The sequence below is a fragment of the Staurois parvus genome, unplaced genomic scaffold (assembly GCF_062004578.1).
Source record: "Staurois parvus isolate SC_StPar_1 unplaced genomic scaffold, SC_StPar_1.0 ptg000298l, whole genome shotgun sequence".
NCBI classification, from domain to species: Eukaryota; Metazoa; Chordata; class Amphibia; order Anura; family Ranidae; genus Staurois; species Staurois parvus.
In genome coordinates, this window is record NW_028318094.1 from 9,470,884 (window position 1) to 9,484,148 (window position 13,265).

General features: G+C 39.8%; 1 protein-coding gene across 1 annotated transcript in view; it reads right to left on the minus strand.

Moving 5' to 3' along the window:
• Positions 1-620: 620 nt before the first annotated feature.
• Positions 621-13,265, minus strand: part of RNF145 (ring finger protein 145) — a 71,895-nt gene continuing 59,250 nt past the window's right edge. Inside the window, exons 7-11 of the mRNA XM_089682859.1 lie at positions 8,627-8,767; positions 7,158-7,340; positions 6,914-7,061; positions 4,441-4,797; positions 621-2,388 (exon numbers count right to left, since the gene is read on the minus strand). Coding sequence (XP_089538985.1) covers positions 1,948-2,388; positions 4,441-4,797; positions 6,914-7,061; positions 7,158-7,340; positions 8,627-8,767 — 1,270 coding nt within the window. The 3' untranslated portion in view covers positions 621-1,947. The remainder of the gene's footprint in view (positions 2,389-4,440; positions 4,798-6,913; positions 7,062-7,157; positions 7,341-8,626; positions 8,768-13,265) is intronic.

Here is a 13,265-nt window from a genome sequence, read left to right on the forward strand (position 1 = left end):
GTACTGCAGTTTGTCGACATTTCATAGGCACACACAAATGGAAGGCTTGGCATGTTGGGTATCTATTTACTCAGCGCAACCTCACCTTTTATATTTTACCAAACATTTGGGTTATTTATTGCATTTGTTTGCCCTAAAATTCACTTTAGTGCATTTTTTTCACTGAAGGTTTGTGTTTCCTAGACCTCTGCGGTAATATCCGGTGACATAAAATGGATATACCACTATTTTATTCTCTAGGGTGTCTGCTTTCAGAAAATATACCATTTTTGGTGAGTTTGTGTAATCTTCAGGCCTAAAATAATTTTTTAAACGTGTGGAAAAAAAAATAAAAAAAGGAAAAATCACTGGCAGCGAAAGGGTTAAAAAACCCAATAGCGCACCGCAAGTGTTGGCACTGAATGTGGTTGTGGGGCACCTCCATTCAGTTGAATGGGCTGCATTTAGAGGCAGTACTGGCAGCAGAATGTAAAACTGTGCAAAGTACCACTGCTGTGGCATGTGTGGGGGAGCATTTAGAGGTGATTGGTTAAAAAAAAAAAAAAGTTCAAACGTGTCGGAATTAGTGAGTTTTCCTGAAGATCTCTATCCACAATTCATTAATAAACAGACCATGGCACTGCGTGATTAAATATAATTTATTAAGACATTCAGCTATGTCTGTCAGTCTACATCCAAACGTACCACAAATTAAAAAAAAAAAAAAAAAAAAAAAAGAAGAAAAAAAGGAGCAAATTAAACCATTACCTTGAAATGTCACATCTTCCATCAGAATGATTAAACTTTCAACTTTTTCCCTTTACGGCCAAATGTGCACAAAGTATAAATTAATGATTTTTTCACATTTTTTTTATTTTATATCAAAATTCACATAAAAAATTGCCTTTTTTATTTTTTTTCATCCACCTAAAGCCATGTCAATTTAAAAATTCAACACAACGTTCTTTTGAGGGCAAAAATAAAAAAAATATACACATCAAAGTGTCTACTAAAAGCCTTGGTATGGCATTTGCGGAATTTGATCATACACAAGAAATATGTACTCATTTTCAAAAAGTGCAAATATTGCCATTAACACTGTAGGTTTTTTTTTTTTCTTTTATATTTTAGAGCGCAGTAATGAGGTTCTACAGCCCCTTCTGTGCAGTGAAGTTCATCCCACAACAAGTGATCACTTGAACTCCAAATATACTTCATATAAGGGCTGATCAGAACATCGACACAATAACACAGCAAGAAACAGAAAGAAAAGGAGAGTAGAAAAGAAAAAAAAAAAAGTAGGATTCATCAAATTTGGAGGTCAATGATGCCCCGCCCCCTTTCATTCCCAAACTGTGTGTACTTCGAGTGCAAGCAAGTGAGCATGCAAGCGTGCAGCATCGTCTCCAAATAATCACACAGCTGGAATAAACATTACTCCCCATGCTTGAATCAATCCTGGAAAATATGTTTATGCTAGGGTTAGACAAATCCAACGTAACAGGGCCTTCTTTTTTTTTTTAGACTTTTCTATTGTTGTCAGCTGACCCTTAGATACGACTGGTTTTTGACTTCTACATTACTTAGTCCATGGCTGGTCTGCGTAAACAAATATGATATCAAATCCCAGGAGGCCGAAAAATAAATTTGAAAACCCCTAGCAGAATATTACCCACTGAGAAAAGAAACAAAAATTAAACCAAAAAGGAAAAAAAAATTACAAGAGCACCCAGCAAATTAGAAGTAATCTGTATCCATCGGCAGTGGCTAAAAAGAATGGTTTTGTTATGCTTTAACTTCGGCACTGAAACATAAGAAAAAAAAAAAAAAAACATGGGAAAATCTTGCATACACTTTAATCAGTGTCAGTGCTAAAGTTCTCTGTTCAGGAGTTGCAGAATGCTGCATGTGGTAAGGATGGGGTTTGGCTTCATAATGAAATAGTTCAAGCAGGCAAAATATGGAGGATCAGATTCCTTTAAAGGGGCATTGCTCCTCTTGTAAGTCCCCAACCTGCATTTGGCTTGCCACTTCCTCAAGGAACTCGCTGCTATCTAGTTCTTCAGAATTTGTGCACAGAGGATCCCCTGTGTGTTCTGATTTGGTCCCTGGAGAGTCCACTGGCTGTATGTCTTTTGCAGGCTCTGGTTCCTCTGTGTCATGCTTTGGTTCATTATTTGGGGGAGATGCCACTTCTCTTGCCCCAGGCAGTCCATCTGGTTGTGGGTTAACGTTGTTGGCATGAGAAGGAGGAATGGTAGACGTGCCAGGATCACCTATGGCCTGCTGAGACAAGGACTTTAACTGGCAATGACATAATGGACAGGATTCTTGTACATACAGCCATTTTTTAAGGCATCCAGCATGGAAAAAATGGCTGCAAGGAGTAATGACTGCCGAATTCATGTCCTACACAAGCAAAAAGAAAATCATTTAAATGGAATTCACATGAAAAAAAAGTGTTTTTTTAAACCTATTTGGATAAGTTATACGTGAACTAGTGCATTGTGTCTCATTGTAAATAAACAGAACTATACAGTATGTTCCCTATTGTGCTTCTTCTTGACCACTTGCCCTCCTGAGGATTTACATTTTTTGTGTTACGGCGCGGCGTTACTTTAACTGTCAATTGAGCAGTCATGCAATGCTGCAGCCAAGTGAAATTTATGTCTTTTTTTTCCCCCACGAATTGAGCTTTCTTTCGGTGATATTTGATAGCATGTGCGGTTTTTATTTTTTGCGTTATAAACAAACAAAAAAAGACCGACAATTTTGAGAAAAAAAAACAACAATATTTTTTACTTTTTGCTATTAAACCTGTCCAGTAAAAAATTTAAAAAAAATCCAATTTCACCATAAATTATATAAAAGCAACTGTTCAGTATCTTAATAAAGCCATCCTGCGCCCAAAAATTAGGCTACGCCAAGGATCCCCTTTTCTCCCACCAAGATGTATACTTACCTCCTCCAATGGCAGTAGCCTCCTGCACTGTCTACAACCCAGCCAGTAAAAATGTAGTTCTGGGCTGCCCATGCACTAACGCCCCTTAGACTTTACACTTCATGATTCAAGTCTAGGAGATGTTGGCACACAGGCCTGGCCAGTTTGGTACTAGACTCTTACGATTTGGCCTGTATACAGCATGAGAGGCAAGTACACACCTCTTGGAGGAATCATCAGCTTAGCCTAGGCAAAGGGGCTGGGGGAGAATGTTTCATTAGAATAGCCTTCTGTGAATGAATGGACCACAAGTCCCGACAACCTTATCAGCTCTCAGCTTGTAGTCCTCAATGAACTAGCATGGTGCAGTTAGCGCTGTGGTAGTTCATTGATTCTTCCTGTCAAAAGTATCGGCTTGCCGGTACAGGATGAACGAGCAAGCAGATACATTGACAGTCTGCAGGAGACCTGTATGGCACCAGCGATCTGCTGATCACTGGTGCAATGATTTAGAGGCTCCTAACACCAAAAATAATCAATGAACATTTTTTTTACGCACAAAAAAAAAAAAAGTACATTTCTTATTTTTTGTGGAAAGGTGAACTTATCCTTAATCACTTGCCCTAAAGAGGATTTACCCCCCTTCCTGACCGGGCCATTTTTTGCATTACGGCACTGCGTTACTTTAGCTGACAATTGCGCGGTCATGCATCGCTGTACATAAATTAGTGTAATTTTTTCCCCACAAATAGAGCTTTCTTTTGGTGGTATTTGATCAACCCCAGGTGCTTCTATTTTTTTTTTGCACTTAAAAAAAAAAAAAAAAAAAAAAAGACCGACAATTTTGATAAAAAAACAAACAATATTTTTGACTTTTTGCTATAAAACATATCCAGTAAAAAAATGTTTTAAAATAAAATTTCTTCATGAATTTAGGCCAAAATGTATTGTGCTACATGTCTGCTACAAAAAAAAAAAAATCCCAATAAATGTAAATTAATTTGTTTATGTGAAAGTTATAGCATCTACAAATGGCGGTATATATTCTGGAATTTTTATTTATTTTGTACTAGTAATGGCGGAGATCAGCGATTTACTGCGGGACTGCGGCAGGCATTCTGACACTGGGTGGGAAGTAACTGCCACTGACATCCCCAGTGACCCTAATACAGTGATCAGTGTTAATAAAAAGCACAGTCACTGTACTGACTCTGGGCAGGAAGGGGTTAAGATCTGGGGTGATCAAAGGGTTAACAGTGTGCTGTGTGTGTTTTACTATGTGAACATGCTGCTTTGTATTGCTCTGCTCTGCAACTACAGGGTTCGAGTTCATTTATGTTACTGTTGTGCACACTCAGGAGAGGGCAGCCAGTGTGTCAAGCCAGAAGCTAAGCTAAAAAAGGGGACAAGTATAAATGTTTCAGAGGCAAGTCAGCTCAGTATCAAAAGACTGAATTTTCTGATCCCTGCAGAAGCCCCACTGTGACAGGTGATAACATGTACACATACAATCTCCGCACCTGGTAACATATGGAACAGATGTCGTTGTGTTGCTCCAGTTGTTCCTTTGTGGCAATGGGTAAGGATTTAATCTTATTCACAGCGTCCCTGCGAAGGAGGAAGCTCTTCCAGCCCAGCTGTGCCCGCAGCCAAACATTGTAGTACGAGTGTATGAAGATAATCATGGAACCCATCACTGTCCACTCGCCAAACACCGTCTCAGAGACTCCATATGCCACTACACACAGTGCCACCAGGAACTCCAGCAGGCGGTATGTTCCATTAACATAGTAAATTACGTCATCCATGTTTTCTACGGGCTCTTTGCGGAACTCCTCAATCATGAATAAGACATAGATGAAGAGAGTGCCAAGGACCTGTTCAGGAAAGGAGGAAGTTTAAGTGTTGGTGCTTTACCCCACCAAAAAAAAAAAAGTTTACTTCAGTAAAGTCTGTAAATGTACACTGTAATAAGCTGCACCTAAACGCTAACAACAATGTATGAATTTTAGTCAACATTTACCAAGCACTGACAAAGAAACACCCATTTCTGCCAAACAGTGCTGAAAGAGCTGCTGGCAGTCACTCCCCTACACAGATCAAGACCTTAGTTCTTATGGAATCTACATTTAAACAAACCCCTGACTCCTGTAGCCACAGGCAATGCAGAATGATTTATCCTCAGTTTACAGCAGAAGCACTATCTCTTCCAGCAGCTCAGCTCATTCTGCTCCCCTTTTCCAGCAGTCTTCCAATCTCTAATGTAAACATAGGACAGGTGCTCTAGGAGAGAGGAAAGCAAGAGTTCCAAAACCAGACGTCGCTAATTTCTCTTGTGCATTTTGAGGAAGAATTGCTCCACATTACCTGTAGCTACAGAGGTCAGTGGTAACTTGTCTTAAAACTGTTTTACTGGTTTTTAAAGCCTAGGTGTAGCTAAAACAAAAAACAGAAAAACCACAACAAAACACACACCTAACTTACAGTCAAGAGTGCTGATTCTTAGTAGAAATCTTCCTCAGTCCATCCGTTCTCAAAACCCAGCATTTGTAATCATCTGGTGGGGCGGGGGTTAAAAACTGAAGAGCTGTCACAGGCTTTCATCAAGAAAATTCAACTGCCCCTTTCGCCCAGCTGCTCCATTCATAGAAGGCACTAACCTATCAACCACCTCTTCAATTCTTTCTTCAATTCATTCTTAAATCCTGTTTTATTCATAAAAGCTGTAGTAAGGCGTCTATGAATGGAGCAGTTGGGCAGAAAGGGCGGGCACTGTCAGGCTCTGTTTGCAAGGTTTGAGAGCCTGTGACAGCACATTCTGTTAACCTCTGCCACGCCAGATGATTGTATGGGTGTTGAGGAGGATTTCCACTAACAGAAGAGGAATCAGCATAGGGGAGGGACATCCTACTGACTGTAACTTATGTCCCTTGTGCTGATTTTTGTTTTTTTAGCTACACTTAAGCTTTAAATCATATGTAAATACTGGTTCACTTTATAAGCATTGTTGGATTTTAATTAATACACTCCTCCTGAGAGGTGTTACCTCTTCAGGAACAAGCTTCTGAATTAGAAAGTTAATCTCTCACACTGTGTGAGCTTTGACTTGTAATTGTAAAAAGACACGGAACCTGCGGGACAGGTGGGCAGAAGGTTTTCTTAGAATGATAGGCAGTAAATCTACTCAGCCTCTTAAATATTTTCACAGCTTCCTGATCTATCATGTGCAGAGTGTGTTCACATCTTGGTAAATTTGTGCAGTGAAAGGCTTACTCCCATTTTTACAGTGAAAAAAGATTAGTACACTTAAAAACTTGGGTATATTAAAGTTCATGTAAATGCCAAACTTTTTTTCTACCTCTAGGTAGAATGGGTAAGGGGTAGACCCTCTGTCAAGTTTTGATGCTGTCTTTGACCCCTGTTGGGATGATTACCCTCAAGGTAATGACTAAGGCCCCTGCCCAACATTAAGCTTGACTTAAAAAAAAAAAAAAAAAAACCTTCACCCTATCCTGTACGTTGCTACTGTCGAACCACCCCCCAGGCCTTGGATAATACAAAAAAAGTTGGGCGAGGTAAATGCCTTTTCTCCAGGACTTTGTCCTGCACTTCCCACTTACTTGCCTAGGTGAATGTCATATATCCCAGGAGGCTCTAGGGCAATCTGCGCATGAGCTGGAACGATCTACCACACTCCGTATATGCTGCCATATGTAGCTGGTCCAGCTCAAAGAACCCAAAAGGAGATAGTGAACTTTCTGGTGACATCACACAAGAACGTGGGACTTGCAATACGGAGATGGAGTGCAGGCTTAAAGCAGACAGAACTGCCATTGTTGAACAGGTATGTTTTTTTCTGGAAAACCCAGCGATACAGGTAAAAGGGAACAAATAAATAAAATTATAAAGGGAGGGGTTTACGTTTTTTGTTAAGCCCTGAAGTACAAGCTGCCTGACTGAAAAAGACACTACAGCTGGTTCTATTGACAGTACCTGGAGAGAAGTGAGTATACTGCTGGATATGATGATCAGAAGCCAGAAATCCATGTGGAAGAACTGACAGATCATATAGGCCATATAAGAAGGGAAAACCAGGAGGAACAAACATAGGCTGACAGCCCGAAAATGCTTCCAAAGACTCCTATAGGAAAAAGTGAAAAAATAAATAAATATATATATATAAAATTCAGTGCTTAGGTATACCTGGTGCCAAGAGAATGCATCAGACAACACTCACTTGTCTCGTGAAGCACCCAGAGCAAGGACAATGGGGTCAGCTATCTCCAGCATTGACTGCAATATTGAAGCCACCACAATGAACAGAATGATGCTGAGCAGAAAAGCGCGATGAACCACTTGTAACTCAATCAGCCCCGTCTGCACAGCAAGGATCAGCAATGTCACCCCTTCTGTCATTCCCCTGCAAAGGGAAGAAAGGCAGATATTTAATCATTTGTTCTTAACACCTGAGGCGGACCTTGAAAACAATTGTGCTATAACGAGAGGTGTCAAAAAGAAAACAATTTCCAAATCTGGCAAAGATCTACATAAGTTTAACAGTTAAATGATCAGATCTGTGGCTACAGACATCTAAAGAAACAAAACCCTATTTGGTAAGTTCAAAGAGCTTAGTCACAGTAACCAAGTGCACAGATTGGCTACACATCAAACTACAGACAACTTTCAGCTGAAACAAAATCCAGGTAATCACATTTTAGCATGAAAAAAAAAAAAACTGGCTTGACAAAAGTAGAATACGCGGCACAAATGAGCATAGTTTGTGGTGAAGATTAAAATCCGATTTACTCACACTTGGACGTTCAAAAAAAAAAAAAAATCAAACTAAGGCTAAATATTCTCTCAACTCCATTCTAAGACTATTCCACCTAACCTGTAAAGAAAAACATGCTTATACTTACCTATCCTGAAGCTGCTCTGGTCCAGTCACATGATTGCTGACACCGGCTGCAAATGCCTGTGCAGTGACATCACCCATAGGCTTACTATGAGGCATTCATTGTCGCCAGCCCCCGCACTGAAGACAGCACTGGTGCCTGACCTGATCATGTGACCAGACTGGAGTGACTTCAGAATAGTCTTAGAACAGGGGTGGGTGTAGATTTAGCCTTAGTTAGATTATGACTGAGCTTCCACTTTAATCAAGGGCAAAAAAAAAAAAAATAGATAGATTTTCAATTATTTAACTCTTTAAATGCCAAGGATATGTCCTACATGACGTGGCAGACAAAGGGTCAAAGCTCACAGCTTTCATTGCAGCTGTACACTTGATTTTAGGAATAATCAGCAGGCTCTGCTCTTTGCTGCAGAAGTGATAGGAGTAAAGCCACCCAATCATTTCTGCAAAGCTAAAAAGTTAATTTTCATACTGAAAAGCTGGTTTTCTCTTGGTTACTAAGGGCTTGACTTCACAGGAAGGCACTGCGCACCCATCATCCCCAATGTCCAGGAAAATTTTCCTTACTGGCCACTGAAATACTCACAGGTGGGTCTGCTTAATTCTAGTCAGGAATGTTACGCACTTAATAATAAAGAGAAACTGGTCTGTGAGAGCACATAGAGGAGGACTGCAAGTAAATAGAACAAAGACACTTGTGGTACTTTGGAGTTTATCCTTGCATCTACAATCTGACAGCTCAAATATTTTCTGTTTATCCAAAATATAAAAACGCTTGACAGCACCCTCACCTGTTCATAGCGGGATCATTCATGAAAGCGCGGTATCCCTGCAGATAGAACTTGCAGAGGGTCAGTACACCAAGAGCCACAAAGGATACAGTGAAGACCAAGCCCAGGAGAGAGTAGGGAGTGCTACAGCACTCTGCAATGCTGCAGAAAAAAAAAGAACAACAAATGACGACGAATAATAATTTTATATTTCACAATCAAATTTGCTTAATACTTATAATGAAAAAAAAAGATGAAGTAGCATGTGCCTGTTTTAGATACATTTTCTATTCTATATTGAAATTGTAATGACAAAAATATGGGAGCTGTCATTGCTGACCTATATTTATAATGGGAGGCTCTAGGCTTTCAAGAATTCACATGACAGTGTTACATAACAAAAGGGTAACAAATCTCAAACCCCAATTTGGGTAGAACAGCAACATATAACAAACGAATATAATGGTCACAAATTGTTACACCCCCAATGGGATAGCACATCTCGAGTTACCTGCTAGGCAATTTCCCATACATAAATGAAAAACATTTTTTTAAACCCCCCCAAATCAAGGCCACCCAAACCCAACCATTCTGTATTTAGCGGAGTTAAACTAAAAGTTAAGTTTACCTTTAAGCATTTGGCATCGAGCAACTCGAAGAGCATGTGAACATTGCTTCAAAAATTGTTGTAGTCTTTTTACATTAAGCTGGTCACATAGTGCACAGACCACATAGAGAACTATACTGTTCACCAGCACTGAACCAGGACCCCCCCCCCCCTTACAGCTTAATATTCATCATGATGATTGAGTGACAGGGAATTGCCAGATAAGAACATGTGTGATGTGGCCCCTGGGTGGTGGGCAAGCTTTCCAGGAAAAAAAAATATAAAATGAAGGAAGATAACTCATGATGTGATCAATCAAGAGAAAAATATTCTGCTGACTGCTCTAGAAAACCAATAACTCTAAAATGATTTGTTTTTCTTCTTCCAGTTTATATATCTTATCTCTTGCTTAGGATCATTTTACTTTTTACTCAGTTAACCCTTTAACCTCAGGAACCCGAAAATGCATGTACAACTGCTTAGAAGGCATCTATTTTATTAGATTGTGCCATATTAAAGGCAGTTTAAAGCGAAACGTCACCCAATACAGGACGTTCTTCTTGTCTGCCACCTCCCCCCTCCTCTAAGTTTTGCCACTTTAGATTATTTTGGAGGGGGAGCAGTTACCTGGTTTTGAAGGTACCTGCTCCCACTTCTGGTCTTATCTCCATGGCGAAATTGCTGCCCCCCCACCCCCCGCAGCCTTCTGGGACACGACAAGTCCCAGAACACTGAGGGACCATTTGAAAAGCACAGTGCGGCTCGCATATGAGCACTGGAAAGCCGGCTGTGAAGCTGCAAGCTGTCACAGCCAGCATCCCAAAGTAAACATGTAGATACCAAGGACCCGAAGACCGGTGAAGAGTCGGCTCGGGTGAGGACTGCGGTGGTCTCCTGGACAGGCAAGTGTCCCATTATTAAAATTCAGCAGCTATAAATACTATTTTTTTTTTCTTTCTAGGGTGAAGCTTTAAGTTGTTCAGATAACAGTTGTCAATTGTATGGTTGCTAGGGTGCAGAGTGCACACGTGTCAACGATAAATGTAATATGTAAACACATATGCAATATCGCTGCACAAGCTAGCTAGGGCCAATATTTACAGTTCATTCTAAACGGATGAGCTAAGGCTCCACGCACACTAGCATTTTTTGTTAGCTAAAAAAATGCTAGGGAAAAAAAAAAAGCATGTAGAAGTGTTTAGGAGCATTAGCATTTGTACAGTACAAAAAAGCAATAAAAATGCTGTTAGGAGTGTTTTCTTCTGCCAGAAAAACACTCCCCAAAAAATTTTTTTTTCTGCTCCTAAACGCTGAAGCTTGAAAAACGCTACTAGCCTAAAATAGAGTGCATGAACACATAGGATAAAACGATTCAGCTTTTAGGATGCCAATAACAGCTTCTAGGAGCTTAGACAAAACAGTGTGCATGGAGTCTAAAGGCATATTTTATTTTCATTGTTTCGCGGGTGCAGAATTTTTTGGGCTAGACTTGTTTGGTAAGTATTTACTCGAAACAATCTCAACTTTTAAATTTTACCAAAAAATTGTGTTTGTGTGCACTAAAACTAAATTGAGTGCATTTCTTACTGAAAATATAGGCTTGATAAACTGTTCCACAAATATCGTGTGGCATAAATATTTCTAACTACTACCGTTTTATACTATACATACACACATATACATACAGTCAGGTCCATAAATATTGGGACATCGACACAATTCTAACATTTTTGGCTCTATACACCACCACAATGGATTTGAAATGAAAGGAACAAGGTGTGCTTTAACTGCAGACTGTCAGCTTTAATTTGAAGGTATTTACATCCAAATCAGGTGAACGGTGTAGGAATTACAACAGTTCGCATATGTGCCTCCCACTTGTTAAGGGACCAAAAGTAATGGGACAATTGGCTTCTCAGCTGTTCCATGGCCAGGTGTGTGTTATTCCCTCATTATCCCAATTACAATGAGCAGATGAAAGGTCCAGAGTTCATTTCAAGTGTGCTATTTGTATTTGGAATCTGTTGCTGTCAACTCTCAAGTTGAGATCCAAAGAGCTGTCGCTATCAGTGAAGCAAGCCATCATTAGGCTGAAAAAACAAAACAAACCCATCAGATAGCAAAAACATTAGGCGTGGCCAAAACAACTGGTTGGAACATTCTTAAAAAGAAGGAACGCACCGGTGAGCTCAGCAACACCAAAAGACCCGAAAGACCACGGAAAACAACTGTGGTGGATGACTGAAGAATTCTTTCCCTGGTGAAGAAAACACCCTTCACAACAGTTGGCCAGATCAAGAACACTCTCCAGGAGGTAGGTGTATGTGTGTCAAAGTCAACAATCAAGAGAAGACTTCACTAGAGTGAATACAGAGGGTTCACCACAAGATGTAAACCATTGGTGAGCCTCAAAAACAGGAAGGCCAGATTAGAGTTTGCCAAACGACATCTAAAAAAGCCTTCACAGTTCTGGAACAACACCCTATGGACAGATGAGACCAACATCAACTTGTACCAGAGTGATGGGAAGAGAAGAGTATGGAGAAGGAAAGGAACTGCTCATGATCCTAAGCATACCACCTCATCAGTGAAGCATGGTGGTGGTAGTGTCATGGCGTGGGCATGTATGGCTGCCAATGGAACTGGTTCTCTTGTATTTATTGATGATGTGACTGCTGACAGAAGCAGCCGGATGAATTCTGAAGTGTTTCGGGAATATTATCTGCTCATATTCAGCCAAGTGTTTCACAACTCATTGGACGCTGCTTCACAGTGCAGATGGACAATGACCCAAAGCAGACTGCAAAAGCAACCAATGAGTTTTTTAAGGGAAAGAAGTGGAATGTTATGCAATGGCCAAGTCAATCACCTGACCTGAATCCGATTGAGCATGCATTTCACTTGCTGAAGACAAAACTGAAGGGAAAATGCCCCAAGAACAAGCAGGAACTGAAGACAGTTGCAGTAGAGGCCTGGCAGAGCATCACCAGGGATGAAACCCAGCGTCTGGTGATGTCTATGCGTTCCAGATTTCAGGCTGTAATTGACTGCAAAGGATTTGCAACCAAGTATTAAAAAGTGAAAGTTTGATTTATGATTATTATTATGTCCCATTACTTTTGGTCCCTAAACAAGTGGGAAGCACATATGCAAACTGTTGTAATTCCTACACCGTTCACCTGATTTGGATGTAAATACCCTCAAATTAAAGCTGACAGTCTGCAGTTAAAGCACATCTTGTTTGTTTCATTTCAAATGCATTGTGGTGGTGTATAGAGCCAAAAATGTTAGAATTGTGTCGATGTCCCAATATTTATGGACCTGACTGTATGTATATATGTATATATATATATATATATATATATATATATATATATATATATATATATATATATATATATATATATATATATATATAGTGTGTATGTATGTATATATAAATAAATAATATACACACATACATATACATATATATATATATATATATATATATATATATATACATACATATATATACACACACACACACCTCAAAAAAAAAAATAAAAAATGAAAGGAACACTTTGAAAATACATCAGATCTCAATGGGGAAAAATCTCATGCTGGATATCTATACTGATATGGACTGGGTAATGTGTTAGGAACGTTAGGATACGCCATCGTTTGATGGAAATTAAAATGATCAACCTACAGAGGACTGAATTCAAAGACACCCCGAAAATCAAAGTGAAACAATGATGCAGCAGGCTAGTCCATTTTCCTGAAATTTAATTGCAGCAACTCAAAATGGTCCTCAGTAGTTTGTATGGCCTCCACGTGCTTGAATGGATGCCTGACAATGTCAGGGCATACTCCTAATAAGACGACGGATGATGTCCTGGGGGATTTCCTCCCAGATCTAGACCAGGGCATCGCTGAGCTGAGTGTGAGGTGCAACCTGGCGGCGTCAGATGGACCGAAACATTTATTTATTTCAGGTACTTATATAGTGCCATCAATTTACGCAGCGCTTTACATATATATTGTACATTCGCATCAGTCCCTAACCCTCAA